Source organism: Solea solea, chromosome 1, assembly GCF_958295425.1.
Source record: "Solea solea chromosome 1, fSolSol10.1, whole genome shotgun sequence".
NCBI lineage: Eukaryota > Metazoa > Chordata > Actinopteri > Pleuronectiformes > Soleidae > Solea > Solea solea.
In genome coordinates this window covers 22,688,788-22,702,835 of record NC_081134.1, presented here as the reverse complement: position 1 = coordinate 22,702,835, position 14,048 = coordinate 22,688,788, and the positions used below count along the sequence as shown (strand labels likewise).

Below are 14,048 nucleotides of genomic sequence, written 5' to 3'. Positions count from 1 at the left end.
TCGATTTTTAAAATGTAACCAAAATTGTAATCATGGAAATTTCCACAAGCAACTTTAATTTAATGATACATTTTCTCCCAGTAATGAAACGGATTACAATTATGTACATTTTGTAATAAATTACGGAACGTCGTCACATGTAATTCGTTACTCCCCAACACTGCTCCTGAACATTAGCCTTTTTCCAACAGGAAATTTGTAAACCACTCACTCACACCACACCAAAGGCCAGAGAGAAAATCAATGATTTTAGCTGTGATATTAAATTCACTGACTTTCTCCGTGGACTTTGGTGTGTGAGAGTGTGCGGTTTACGTTTACATTATTTAATGTAATGGTTTAAGTTATTTGAAAGTTTCTGGAAATTTAGCAGGAATTTTCCCTTTGAAACCACAGTATTTGTGAGTTTCCTGCCGTCAGAGTTCAGTCAGGCTTCAAAGAAAACTGAAAACCCTGAATTATCACTTTAAAGTATGTAAAGTATATTTCCTCCTGTCACAGTCATCGTTGGCACCACCTGCTGTTGGTGAGTGCAGACCAGAATAGTTCTAGGAACGTCTGAAATCTGTCCTTTTGTCCTCACTGACCCATTTAGACACACGCAGCCAGGGCCCAGCCAGACTCTCCACCGTGTTGCCTAGCAACAGGCTTACAAGTCTGTTTTTTATATAACGGTGGGTTTGATGGTAGAATGAAAGGCTTCTCTTCACGTACGTCTGCATGGTGCACGGAGGAGAAGAATGTGGACTTAACCTTTATGTTTGTCCATCATGAAGACACCGGAGATGTTGCTATGACCACACGTCTCATACACCTTTCATTTTGATTGTAAAAATTATTTAATGTTGATTAGAGAAAAACACTTGCGGCTCCTTACAAGCTGAAATCACTGTTTTTCTCTAAGGACTTTAGTGTGGGAGAGTGAGCACTTTGCAAACTTCAGTTTCCTGTTGGAAAAGTCTGTCTAACAGTGAGATTAAGTCCTTGTCCATTCTTCCAAACAAACTTAAGCTTTGATATGTAAAAAAAATCTATGTAATGACTTACAGTTTTTCTCAGTCGCTTTGGTGCTTTTCTCAGATCAGAATGAAAATTCTCATAACTATTAGTTCAACCTCCACAACATTTAGTCATTTGTGCACATCATAGTAGCAATTTCTCCTTCCTCTGAAGAAATTGCAAATGCTTTAGGACATGTATCAGTTGCTTTCATACAATTCTCTGCTGTTTTATAACATCATTTGCTTATGTCATGTCAGTCAAAATGAACTATACTTATGGATACTAAATAGTCGTTCCCAATAAAACTAACAGTCTTCATTTCATTGCTTGAGTCATTACATACAAAATTGTTGAACTAGTTATCAAATTCTGTCAAGCTAATTTTATACTTTTCTTTATAATTTTTTCCTGGAACAATTGCTCTCAGATGAACTTCAGCTTTCGCTCACGAGGGGGTGTTACCAATGACAAGCCATTTGTTCACAGTCACTCAGGGATGAATCCCATGAACCCTCACTACCATTTCTACAATTCTGTGACACAGAAATGGAAGGTCAGCATCGTGGGAGAGGGGTGAGGATGCGGGGAGGAAGGGGAAAGGGAAGGGGACAAAACAGGGGAAGAGGGAGAAGAGGCCACATACATAGGCAAATTCCTAATGAAATTAGGGCTACAGTTGTGGACCATGTTGTCAATCATGGCCTCACAATGGCTGAGGCTGGTCGGAGGGTGCAACCAAATGTTGGAAGAACCACTGTGAATTCAATCATTCAAACATTTTGTAGTTATGTTATACAGGTATGTATAGTATTGGACAGTAATCAACCATCTCATTTTAACTGTACATTACTCTGCACCACATAGGATTGAATGACAGCCTCACATTTGTGCACAGCTCTACTAAAAGGGTGTTTCTTATGTTTGTTCTAAATAAGTGACTGTAGTGTATTTTTCTTTTGCACAATGCTGGAGAACTAAAGCAATGTGTAACCTTACTGTAGTTTTCAAATGGCTGTACAAGTCGTGTATAGGGCTGACTTGAGCATTATCAGGTAGTGTCACCGAGTTCTGACCTTTTTTTGCATTGGAAAACACAGAGAATACACTGTCATAATGAAAACTTGACAAAGCCATTTGACTATCTTGTTCATAAACGATGGTGTCAATACTTCTCATTTTGATGACACTGTCAGTTTCATTGACATGAATACTTGCTTTTGAGAAATGGACAATCCATTTTGAGCAAGTGATGTGCTTTTGCAGGTTATCCACTAGGTTTTGCAGTTTGCACTAATTGTTTTGAGAAATGCACTTACTGCTGTGCAAATGTTAATAGTGATGTGAGAAAAGCACCAAAGCGACTGAGAAAAATTGTAAAACGCCTGTTAAATGTTTGAAACTCTGTCCTCTGTGAATGACTATAGGATGGTGTCTTGGTGTCTGCTGCCATCTAGTGGACTTAAAAACATACTGCAGTTTGAGTGATTATTTCTGCCTGGAAAACAAACCTTCATTCTTATTTCTGGCTTTCTGCAGTGCTGTCTCTAAATCCACCAGACTCCTCGTTGAATGTTGGCTTTTAATGCATGTTTTCAGGATTTTTCAGTCTTTTAACTTTAATTAACAATTGGACATTGTTGGCTTTGATTCTTGTGTCAGACGCTAAGTAACTCTAAGTAGAGTTTACAACTATAAGTAGGTTTTGGAATAATAAGTATATTTTAAAACTATAAGTAGATTTTGAAACTATAAGTAGGTTTTGGAATTATTAGTACATTTAGGAACTTTAAGTACATTTAGGAACTTTAAGTACATTTTGGAACTATATGTAGATTTTAAAACTATAAGTAGGTTTTCGAATTATAAGTAGATTTTAAAGCTATAAGTAAATTTTAAAATTATAAGTAGATTTTTAAACTATAAGTAGATTTTGGAACTATAAGTAGATTTTGGAACTATTTATTTATTTATTTATTTCGGTCATGACGTTTAGATCACTCATCACATAACAGTGCAGTTCACACAATATACATAACCGAAAGGGAATGCGGGAGAAGCAAAGCTTGACTAGTCCCGCCCCCATTATCATCATACATTTCGTTTCCTTTTTTTTTTTTTTTTTTTTTTCTTATGACATTTTGACAAGGAAAACATGTTTCAGCATCCGATAGAACTCAGAGATATAGTCTAGCTCTAGACAGTCAACTCAGACTCCATGTGTGTTTATTCATGTGTCCATGACATTCTCGACTTGTTGCCTGGCATATTCCACTTCCCAAAAGTCACAAATAATCCAATCAATCCAATCAATAGAGGGCACTGCATCATATTATTATTATTATTATTATTATTATTTTTTTTTTTCACTTTAGTCATCTATTTCATCCGTAGGATTCGCCTCGCTTTTCTTCTCCATCCTTTTCATGTGCTCGAGGATTGTTGAGACGTCGGATCGCAGCCCAACCATGAGTTTCTTTGTTATTGCGCTTTCCACCTTCATATCGCTCCATTCCCTGGTCCTCTCTCTGTTGGTCTTTCTCAGATACCGGTGTTGCAGGTACTATAAGTAGGTTTTGGAACTATAAGTAGATTTTGGAACTATATGTAGGTTTTGGAATTAAAAGTAGATTGTAAAACTATAAATAGTTTTTAAAACTATAAGTAGTTTTTAGAATTAAAAGTAGATTTTAAAACTATAAGTAGATTTTAAAACTATAAGTTGGTTTTGGAATTATGAGTCGATTTTGGAACTATAAGTAGATTTTGAAACTATAAGTAGATTTTGAAACTATAAGTAGGTTTTGGAACTATAAGTAGATTTTGGAATTGTAAGTAGATTTTAAAACTATAAGTAGGTTTTGGAATTATATGTACATTTTGGAACCATAAGTAGATTTTAAAACTATAAGTAGTTTTTGGAATTATAAGTAGATTTTAAAACTAAAAGTAGGTTTTGGAATTAAAAGTAGATTTTGGAAGTATAAGTAGATTTTGGAACTATAAGTAGGTTTTGGAATTATAAGTAGATCTTGGAACTCTAAGTAGGTTTTGGAACTATAAGTAGGTTTTGGAATTATAAGTAGATTTTTAAACTATAAGTAGATTTTGGAACTATAAGTAGGCTTTGGACATATTAGTAGGTTTTGTAATTATAAGTACATTTTGGAACTATAAGTAGGTTTTGGAACTATAAGTAGGCTTTGGAACTATTCGTAGGTTTTGGAATTATAAGTACATTTTGGAACTATAAGTGGGTTTTGGAATTATAAGTACATTTTGGAACTATAAGTAGGTTTTGGAATTATAAGTACATTTTGGAACTATAACTAGGTTTTGGAATTATAAGTACATTTTGGAACTATAACTAGGTTTTGGAATTATAAGTACATTTTGGAACTATAAGTAGGTTTTGGAATTATAAGTACATTTTGGAACTATAAGTGGTTCTTTAAACTCTAAGTAGATTTTAAAACTATAAGTAGGTTTTGGAATTATAAGTAGATTTTAAAACTCTAAGTAGGTTTTGGAATAATAAGTAGATTTTAAAACTATAAGTAGATTTTGGAATAATAAGTAGATTTTAAGACTATAAGAAGATTTTAAAACTATAAGTAGGTTTTCGCATTATAAGTAGATTTTAAAGCTATAAATAGGTTTTTGCAAGTATAAGTCGATTTTGGAGCTACAAGTAGATTTTAAAATTATAAGTAGATTTTTAAACTATAAGTACATTTTGGAACTATAAGTAGGTTTTGGAATTATAAGAAGATTTTAAAACTATAAGTAGATTTTAAAACTATAAGTAGGTTTTGGAATTATAAGTCGATTTTTGGAACTATAAGTAGATTTTAAAATTCTAAGTAGATTTTGAAACTATAAGTAGGTTTTGGAATTATATGTACATTTTGGAACCATAAGTAGATTTTAAAACTATAAGTATTTTATGGAATTATAAGTAGATTTTAAAACAATAAGTAGATTTTAAAACTATAAGTAGGTTTTGGAATGAAAATTAGATTTTGGCAGTATAAGTAGATTTTGGAATTATAAGTAGATTTTGGAACTCTAAATAGATTTTGGAACTATAAGTAGGTTTTGGAATTGTAAGTAGATTTTAAAACTATAAGTAGGTTTTGGAATTATAAGTAGATTTTAAAACTATAAGTACATTTTGGAACTATAAGTAGATTTTAAAACTCTAAGTAGATTTTAAAACTTTAAGTAGATTGTAAAACTAGAAGTAGGCTTTGGAACTATAAGTAAGTTTTGGAATTATAAGTAGATTTTGGAACTCTAAATAGATTTTGGAATTATAAGTAGATTTTTGAACATTAAGTAGATTTTAAAACTTTAAGTACATTTTTAAACTATAAGTAGGTTTTGGAAGTATAAGTAGATTTTGGAACTATAAGTAGATTTTGGAATTGTAAGTAGATTTTAAAACTATCAGTAGGTTTTGGAATTATAAGTACATTTTGGAACTATAAGTAGATTTTAAAACTTTTAGAAGATTTTTAAACTATAAGTACATTTTGGAACTATAAGTACATTTTTAAACTATAAGTAGTTTTGTAATTATAAGTCGATTTTGGAACTATAAGTAGATCTTGGAATTATAAGTAGGTTTTGGTATTATAAGTAGATTTTAAAACTATAAGTAGGTTTTGTAATTATAAGTCGATTTTGGAACTATAAGTAGTTCTTAAAACTATAAATAGATTTTGGAACTACAAGTAGATTTTGGGATTATAAGTAAAATTTAGAATTATAAGTAGATTTTGGGATTATAAGTAAAATTAGAATTATAAAAAGATTTGGGAATTATAAGTAGATTTTGGAACTATCAGTAGAATTTATACATTTAAATATAATTTGGAACTATGAGTAGATTTAAAAATTATAAGTAGATTTTGGAACTCTAAGTAAATTTTGGAATTATAAATAGATTTTTAAACTATAAGTAGATTTTGGAACTCTAAGTACATTTTGGAATTGTAATTAGATTTTTGGAATTATAAATAGATTTTTAAACTATAAGTAGATTTTGGAACTATAAGTAGATTTTAAAACTTTTAGAAGATTTTAAAAGTATAAGTAGGCTTTGGAAATATATGTACATTTTGGAACTATAAGTAGTTGTTAAAACTATAAATATATTTTGGAACTACAAGTAGATTTTGGGATTATAAGTAAAGTTTAGAATTATAAGTAGATTTTGGGATTATAAATAAAATTTAGAATTATAAGTAAATTTGGGAATTATAAGTAGATTTTGGAACTATCAGTAGAATTTATACATTTAAATATAATTTGGAACTATGAGTAGATTTTAAAATTATAAGTAGATTTTGGAACTCTAAGTAAATTTTGGAATTGTAATTAGATTTTTGGAATTGTAATTAGATTTTTGGAATTATAAATAGATTTTTAACTATAAGTAGATTTTGGAACTCTAAGTAAATTTTGGAATTGTAATTAGATTTTTGGAATTATAAATAGATTTTTAAACTAAAAGTAGATTTTGGAACTATAAGTAGATTTTAAAACTTTTAGAAGATTTTAAAAGTATAAGTAGGCTTTGGAAATATATGTACATTTTGGAACTATAAGTAGGTTTGTAATTATAAGTCGATTTTGGAACAATAAGTAGGTTTTGGAATTATAAGTAAATGTTTTAACTATAAGTAAATGTTTTAACTATAAGTAGATTTTGGAACTATAAGTAGATTTTAAAACTATGAATAGATTTTAAAACTACAAGTAGGTTTGCAATTATAAGTAGGTTTTGGAATATAAGTACATTTCTAAACTGTAAGTACATTTTGGAACTTTAAGTAGATTTTAAAACTATAAGTAGATTTTGGAACTATAAGTAGATTTTGGAATTATGAGTAGATTTTGGAACTATAAGTAGATTTTAATATTATAAGTATTTTTTTCTACTATAAGTACATTTTGGAACTATAAGTAGATTTTAAAACTATAAATAGATTGTGGAACTATAAGTAGATTTTGGGATTATAAATAGATTTTGGAACTATCAGTAGTATTTATAAATTCAAATATAATTTGGAACTATGAGTAGATTTTAAAATTATAAGTAGATTTTGGAACTCTAAGTACATTGTAATTAGATTTTTAAACTATAAGTAGATTTTAAAACCTAAGTAGATTTTAAAACTATAAGTAGGTTTTGGAATCATAAGTAGATTTTAAAACTATAAGTAGGTTTTGGAATTATAAGTAGATTTTAAAACTGTAAGTAGATTTTAAAACTATAAGCAGGTTTTGGAATTATAAGTAGATTTTGGAACTATACATAGATTTTGGGATTATAAATAGAATTTGGAACTATACGTAGAATTTGGGATTATAAATAGAATTTGGAACTATGAGTAGATTTTAAAATTATAAGTAGATTTTGGAACTCTACATTTTGGAATTGTAATTAGATTTTTAAACTATAAGTAGATTTTAAAACTATAAGTAAATTTTAAAACTATAAGTAGTTTTTGGAATTATAAGTAGATTTTAAAACTATAAGCAGGTTTTGGAATTATAAGTAGATTTTGGAACTATACATAGATTTTGGGATTATAAATAGAATTTGGAACTATACGTAGAATTTGGGATTATAAATAGAATTTGGAACTATGAGTAGATTTTAAAATTATAAGTAGATTTTGGAACTCTATATTTTGGAATTGTAATTAGATTTTTAAACTATAAGTAGATTTTAAAACTATAAGTAAATTTTAAAACTATAAGTAGTTTTTGGAATTGTAATTAGACTTCTGGAATTATAAGTAGATTTTTAAACTATACGTAGGTTTTGAAACTATGAGTAGATTTTAAAATTATAAGTAGATTTTGGAACTAATAATAGTTCTCTAAGTAGATTTTGGAATTGTAATTAGACTTTTGGAATTATAAGTAGATTTTTAAACTATACGTAGATTTTGGAACTATAGTCGATTTTAAAACTAAGAAGATTTTAAAACTATAAGTAGGTTTTGGAATTATAAGTAGATTTTGAAACTATAATTAGGTTTTGGAATTATAAGTAGATTTTGGAACTATAATTAGATTTTAAATTTATAAGTAGATTTTAAAACTATAAGTAGATTTGGGAATTATAAGTCGATTTTTGAACCATAAGTAGATCTTGGAATTATAAGTAGGCTTTGGAACTATAAGTAGGTTTGTAATTATAAGTACATTTTGGAACTATAAGTAGATTTTAAAACTATAAGTAGATTTTGGAACTATAAGTAGATTTTGGAATTATGAGTAGATTTTGGAACTATAAGTAGATTTTAATATTATAAGTATTTTTTTCTACTATAAGTACATTTTGGAACTATAAGTAGATTTTAAAACTATAAATATATTGTGGAACTATAAGTAGATTTTGGGATTATAAGTAGATTTTGGAACTATCAGTAGTGTTTATAAATTCAAATATAATTTGGAACTATGAGTAGATTTTAAAATTATAAGTAGATTTTGGAACTCTAAGTAGAATGTATAACTATAAGTAGATTTGGGATCTATAAGAAGAATTTATAACTATAAATAGATTTTGGAATTATTAATTGATTTTGGAACTAAAAGTAGATTTAGGGATTATAAATAGATTTTGGAATTATAAGTAGATTTTGGGATTATAAATAGATTTTGGAATTATAAGTAGTATTTGGAACTTTATGTAGAAATTGGAATCCAATTCCTCCAAACTTGACTTTGAGTCCATCCTGAAGTTTACTCTCCTTCACTCTTGTTGTGGAAACAATGACGACAACCACACGTTTTGTTTTCTTTAAATAAAAAATTAGACCCCTTTTTTTATTGTGTTGTCATATATAAAAGAAATACAAAAAAGAAATACCAACACCAGGAGAGGGTCTGGGCGGGACAAGGTCTCTGGAGTTTGGGCAGGAAAAGGGCGATGTAAAAAGGGGAACAGGAAACCACGAGAGGAACAGATCAGTCCAACACACATTGAAAAGAGCAAGGGTGGATGAAAACAGTCCTGACACCCTTCCTCCCTGCCTCCACTACCACCAACATCGCCCCCTTCAGATATAGTGGAGTGGAGTTTCAGTTCTCCAAACATTCATCGAAAGTGGCATTGATTCAGGAGAAGGGAACGATTTTGCCGGTCGAGTTAAACCTCAGTGGAAATGTCCAGAGAAGTGTTTTAGCTAACCTGATGTTCATGGAAGGTCAACAGGTTAGTTAACTGGTTTACCTGGTTAAAGGGGTGATTCGGGTTTTGTCAAGTGTGGTAGCCTGAGACACGTGAAGGCTGACTCTTAGTGTAAACATGGCTGCCAGGAGAGACACAAGGACAAAGACATTTTAGCTTAACTCAACAAAATAATTGCTTGATTACATATGCAAAGCAGTGACCATATTCTTCTTAAGTTATCGTAGACTTAAACTGGCATAGATTTTAATTGCAGTCTCTTGTTAAGTCAACCTGTGAGTCTCAGGCTCATCACAAACTTGTAACTATCCTTTTTAATTAGCTAACCTGCTCGTTAGCCTCATAAAGATGCCCTGTGGTGTTTTCTTATAAACACCGTTGCTGTTTACATTCAGGTGTGTGTCCTTGAGGTGTTAGGAACTGTGTTTGAGTCTCTTTGTTCCCTCTGGAAACATTTTCCCAAACCAGCTGTTCGTTTGTAACCTGCATTATTTACATCCACGATCTTAATTTTTCCGATATTCAGCCACAATCTGGCGTTCAACACATGTCTGTATTACTTTCCTGGAGCCTTCGTGTACGGTGACAATTATGGGCCACACATAGACAACGTCCTAGGCCAGGGTACATTTGTCCCTGCACACACATGTATGGATGAAGACATCTGTGTCTCGCTGACCTCAGCTGGCTTGCAGATACATTTGACTGAAACCTGTAGATCAGTGTGAAACTAAGGAAGAAACGTGTATCATCAGGAACCTGGAACATACGTCTGGATGTTTGTTAGTCTCTTTCAGGTCAAGTTTGTTGTCCCCAGACCCAGGCGTCAAGGTTAGGGAATTTCCACCACGATTAGTAGGAGCGGATTAACAGTGTGATGTGTTTATCTCGTTCACTTCCATAGTTGTATTTTACTACACAACGTCACTGCTAAGCTAAATGCTAGCCTAAGACTAACCACCGTATAAGAATTAACGCATAAAGACAACAAGTTCACGAGAGTGTCGCAAAAGTGTGGCATCTGGTAAACAAAAATTGGTCAGTCATGGCTGCTCTTAAAGGGCCACAGCACCCTTTCAACCACCATCTGCCATTATTTCTGTCCTAACTAGTCTGAGTATGAGGTTCTCTCATGAAAGGTTGTGCTGGTGGCTTGTAGGGTTTCATATTTTATCCCAGGACTTTTAGGGACCAAGCCTAAAACCAGGACCCTGGCTGGGCATTCCTGTACAGTGGACTGGTCTTGTTCTTACCTTTTCTTACCTTGTCTGGTCTTGATTCTGTTAATAGTTTTTTTGACAGCAACACTCAAGCTTCTTTCTGCCACATAGTTCAGAACGGTAAATCCAGATCTGGCTTCCATTTCCACTGCGTTAGCCAAGTCAATAGCATGACATTACACTACTGCAAACCTCACTGTGCCGACTGCCAATAAATTATCCTTGTTGCCCGGAAGTGATGGGTTTCTATTTACCAATCAAAGGACTGCAATGAGTCTACCTCCACCCATTAGAGGGTACATCATTGTACACCAACAGTAGGGTGCCAAAAAGGTTATTTTGGTTCCCTGGTTACTGAACTAACTGAACTGTACCTCTTACCAGTCTGCGAGGGACTCAACTTTTAAGTTTGCAACATGACATAATTTGTGCTTATTTTCAGATGTAATTCATCAACCACAAGTAAAAAAACCCTGTAGGATTTAAATGTGTCTGCAGTTTGACGACTTCAGGCCTCTGCATGTGTATCTCTGGAGAGTCACAGTTAGGTTGTGGAAGTCAAAGAAAAGGTAACCTCAAATCCAGAAATGTTGTGTGCCAAAAACGGTATTGGAATGTATTTGTTCTGTTGACGTCTCTGTGCACACATCAGCCACACTTGTCCTGAGACCCACATGAACCTCTGGACCTTTTCAGACCTGGTATCAACATCTGTCCTTTGTGATCTGATCACATGTGGATGAAGAAAAGTGGGACTGTCCACACCTTGCATTAGAATGCGTCCTGAATGTGTGTCCTGTGACCACACGTGGATCTGGCTTCACCTGTCCCTGTTTGCGAGAACAGAATGGTGTTTTTAACGAGTCTGGTTGTACGGATGAAAAGAGTAGAAGAAGAAATCCTTGGACTGTCAGTGTTAATACTGTGGTGGCTACAAATAAATCAGAGTAAGGGAGAGGTCATACTGCATTCTGCATCTGTAAAGACTTGTTTCACAGTTGTTTTCTAATGATCTTCTTTACCCATGACTATGTCTCTCCAGTCTCTCTCTTTTGTATGTCCTTGTGTTCTTTGAGCCCTGACTTGTACATCTGCTGGTACCAGCAGACTTTCTTATATAACCTCAAACAGGTTTCCATGGTTCCCTTCTTCTTCTTCAGTCTCTTTTAAACAATACAAGAGAGCGCCCCCAACTGGACTGGACAATGTTGTCCTATAGGGAGCATGCGCAATCGCCATGGATCACATAAGATCAAAGTGGATCACTACAGAATACTGGAGATGATAAAATGTCTTTCATGCAGAGAGTTGGTTTCTTGTGCGGTCACATGCGTTCTTAAACCTCCCCCCAAATGTGTTTTCTGTGATCGAATCGGAGGACGCATTCAGGACGGGTTGGGAGTGTTCAGACCTGAACTTAGCACTGAGGAAGAATGTTAATACCAGGACTGAACGAGGTCCATGAATCTGCACCGACCCAATCTGATCTGGATCTGGAACCAGACTAAGAACTCACTAATGCATTGGTCAGCAGTTTTACTGTTATAATGTTACAGCTGTTTTTTAGTTGAATCCACTGAGGTTTAACTGAACCACTGGGCCGATCTTTGCCTAAAGAGCTTTGCTGCCTCTGAGAAATCTGAGTGGAACTAGATCTCCAGTCTGCTTTTCAGGACAACTCAGTTTTATCGGCTACTTCAGCGTGATGTCCCCCTCCCACTTCAGAGCCACCGGGTGCTAACAATGTCCTGCGGTTGTAGTGGTGGTGGCCCTTCATGATTCCCGAGTTGTTGTTCTCATTGAGAATCTGCTTTTGCTTCTGCCGGTTGAGAGACTGCACCAGGCCCAGCACGACAGCTGCCAGTGAGTACTGGCCAGTGATTTTGCGTGGCTGCATGATGAGTGGATTGGGTTGTACCCGACCATGCAAGAAGTGCGTGCGGATCTTGCCCTCTTGCTCGCTGATGCCCTTCACGTAGATCTCACCACGGTACTCGAAGGCAAAGCCACGTTCCTTGAGGATCAGGTAGGTATCCTCGGGGACCTGGATCATACCACTCACGCCTGTGCTGTCCATTCGGCTGGCCAGATTCACCGTCTTCCCCCAGATGTCGTACTGTGGCTTCTTGGCGCCGATCACACCCGCCACCACAGAGCCATGAGCCATACCTGTCAAAAACAAACAAATGATTTATTCTTGTGCAATGTCACACTTTCTGCCTCTGTTCTTTCAGAAACTAAAATGGCAACATTTTTGTTTGCTGCGACCTTCAGACCTGACTAAAGAGAGCGTTTATGTGTATACAGCAGCAGAGCAGGGGCGGGTGGATATTTTCATCACAGTCGAATTCACTTCTGAAACTTTTCGCGTATGCTTCTTTGTATTTCACTTTACTCGCCCAGTGATGCCACTGCCTCCGTCTGTCTCGGCATAAAACAAATCACTTCCTGTGTGCAGCTCGTAGTGTCGGAATGTCACCGGGTGACACGAGATTTAAACACGGCTATACTGAGAAACACATAGAGATTTGAGTGGAGCTGCCGGACTTAATCAACACTGTGTGAACCCGTTTGACAATGATTTGATATTTAAATTTGAGCTTTGTCGTCATCCTTTTAGCCATTGCAAAGTGTGCAAAGCTTCTAAACTACAAACCTGTAGCATATGTAGCTAGTTTGATATATATTCAAATGTTTGAAATTCAGATGGCTGCTGTAGCTCAAAGTTTTGATCCTTTTTTTATGCACGGCAAGGTGGATTTCCCCAGAAGAACAATGACAAGAGCAAGAAAATCCAGAAAATGAGGGCACATGGATACCAGACGGTGCCAGAACAGACAAACAACAGTGATTTTTAACACACATCAGGAATCTCATACCGATCCTCAGCTCAAAGTTGTTGAAGGAGTGCTTGTTGATCTCTTGGATGCTCTCGTTGAGGGCGATGGCAAAGTCTGCCAACGCACACAAGTGACCCCATTTATCTTCACATTGCTGTGGAGGGCAGAAGCAAGATTGAGTCAGCAGAAAGTCACAACTCCATCACTCGGTCAATCTTTATTTATGTCGCACTAAATACAACAACAGAGTGCTTTACATAAAAAGACCTTGAAGAACTCAGAGCTGGTGACGTGGCCTCAGAGTTCACAGTGTTTTTGGGGGTTGGATTTTAATTTTTGATATATTTATTATAAAATGACGCACCCTTACACAACTCCTTATATTGAATCCTGGTGGGTGTGTTTATGGAATTAAATTAGTGTCAATATTTTCAAACAACACTTTTTAAGAAGCAAATCAAATATCGATATAATCATTCAAAAATATTGTATTTTTTTAGTTGAAAATACACCTGGTTTGGTTGGTGTTTTTTTTTTTGTTTGTTGGTGGGACTTAGGAAGCTGCCTGCTGATTGGCTACTGAATTTTGGAGTGACAGCTCAATGGAGCGGACGTCCTCACAGGCTTGGAGTCGCTGTCCGTCTGGAATTAACGTTTATAATCTGACAAATGTTAGATCTTTACAATTATTTTGATGGATGTTCCAGACGGACAGCAAGCTGCCGGTCCATTGAGCTGTCACTCCAAAACTCAGTAGCCATGAAGGCCCCCCCACAA

The 14,048-nt window shown here is 34.3% G+C and overlaps 1 protein-coding gene across 3 annotated transcripts in view; it reads right to left on the bottom strand.

Annotated features, from left to right (window-relative positions):
* Positions 1–8,821: 8,821 nt before the first annotated feature.
* The window catches only part of adcy8 (adenylate cyclase 8 (brain)), a 44,504-nt gene continuing 39,277 nt past the window's right edge, over positions 8,822–14,048 (bottom strand). For all 3 annotated transcript variants that reach the window (XM_058627147.1, XM_058627130.1, XM_058627139.1), the window contains 2 exons: positions 13,311–13,425; positions 8,822–12,600 (listed from right to left, as the gene is read on the bottom strand). In XM_058627147.1, coding sequence (XP_058483130.1) covers positions 12,101–12,600; positions 13,311–13,425 — 615 coding nt within the window. In that variant the 3' untranslated portion in view covers positions 8,822–12,100. The remainder of the gene's footprint in view (positions 12,601–13,310; positions 13,426–14,048) is intronic.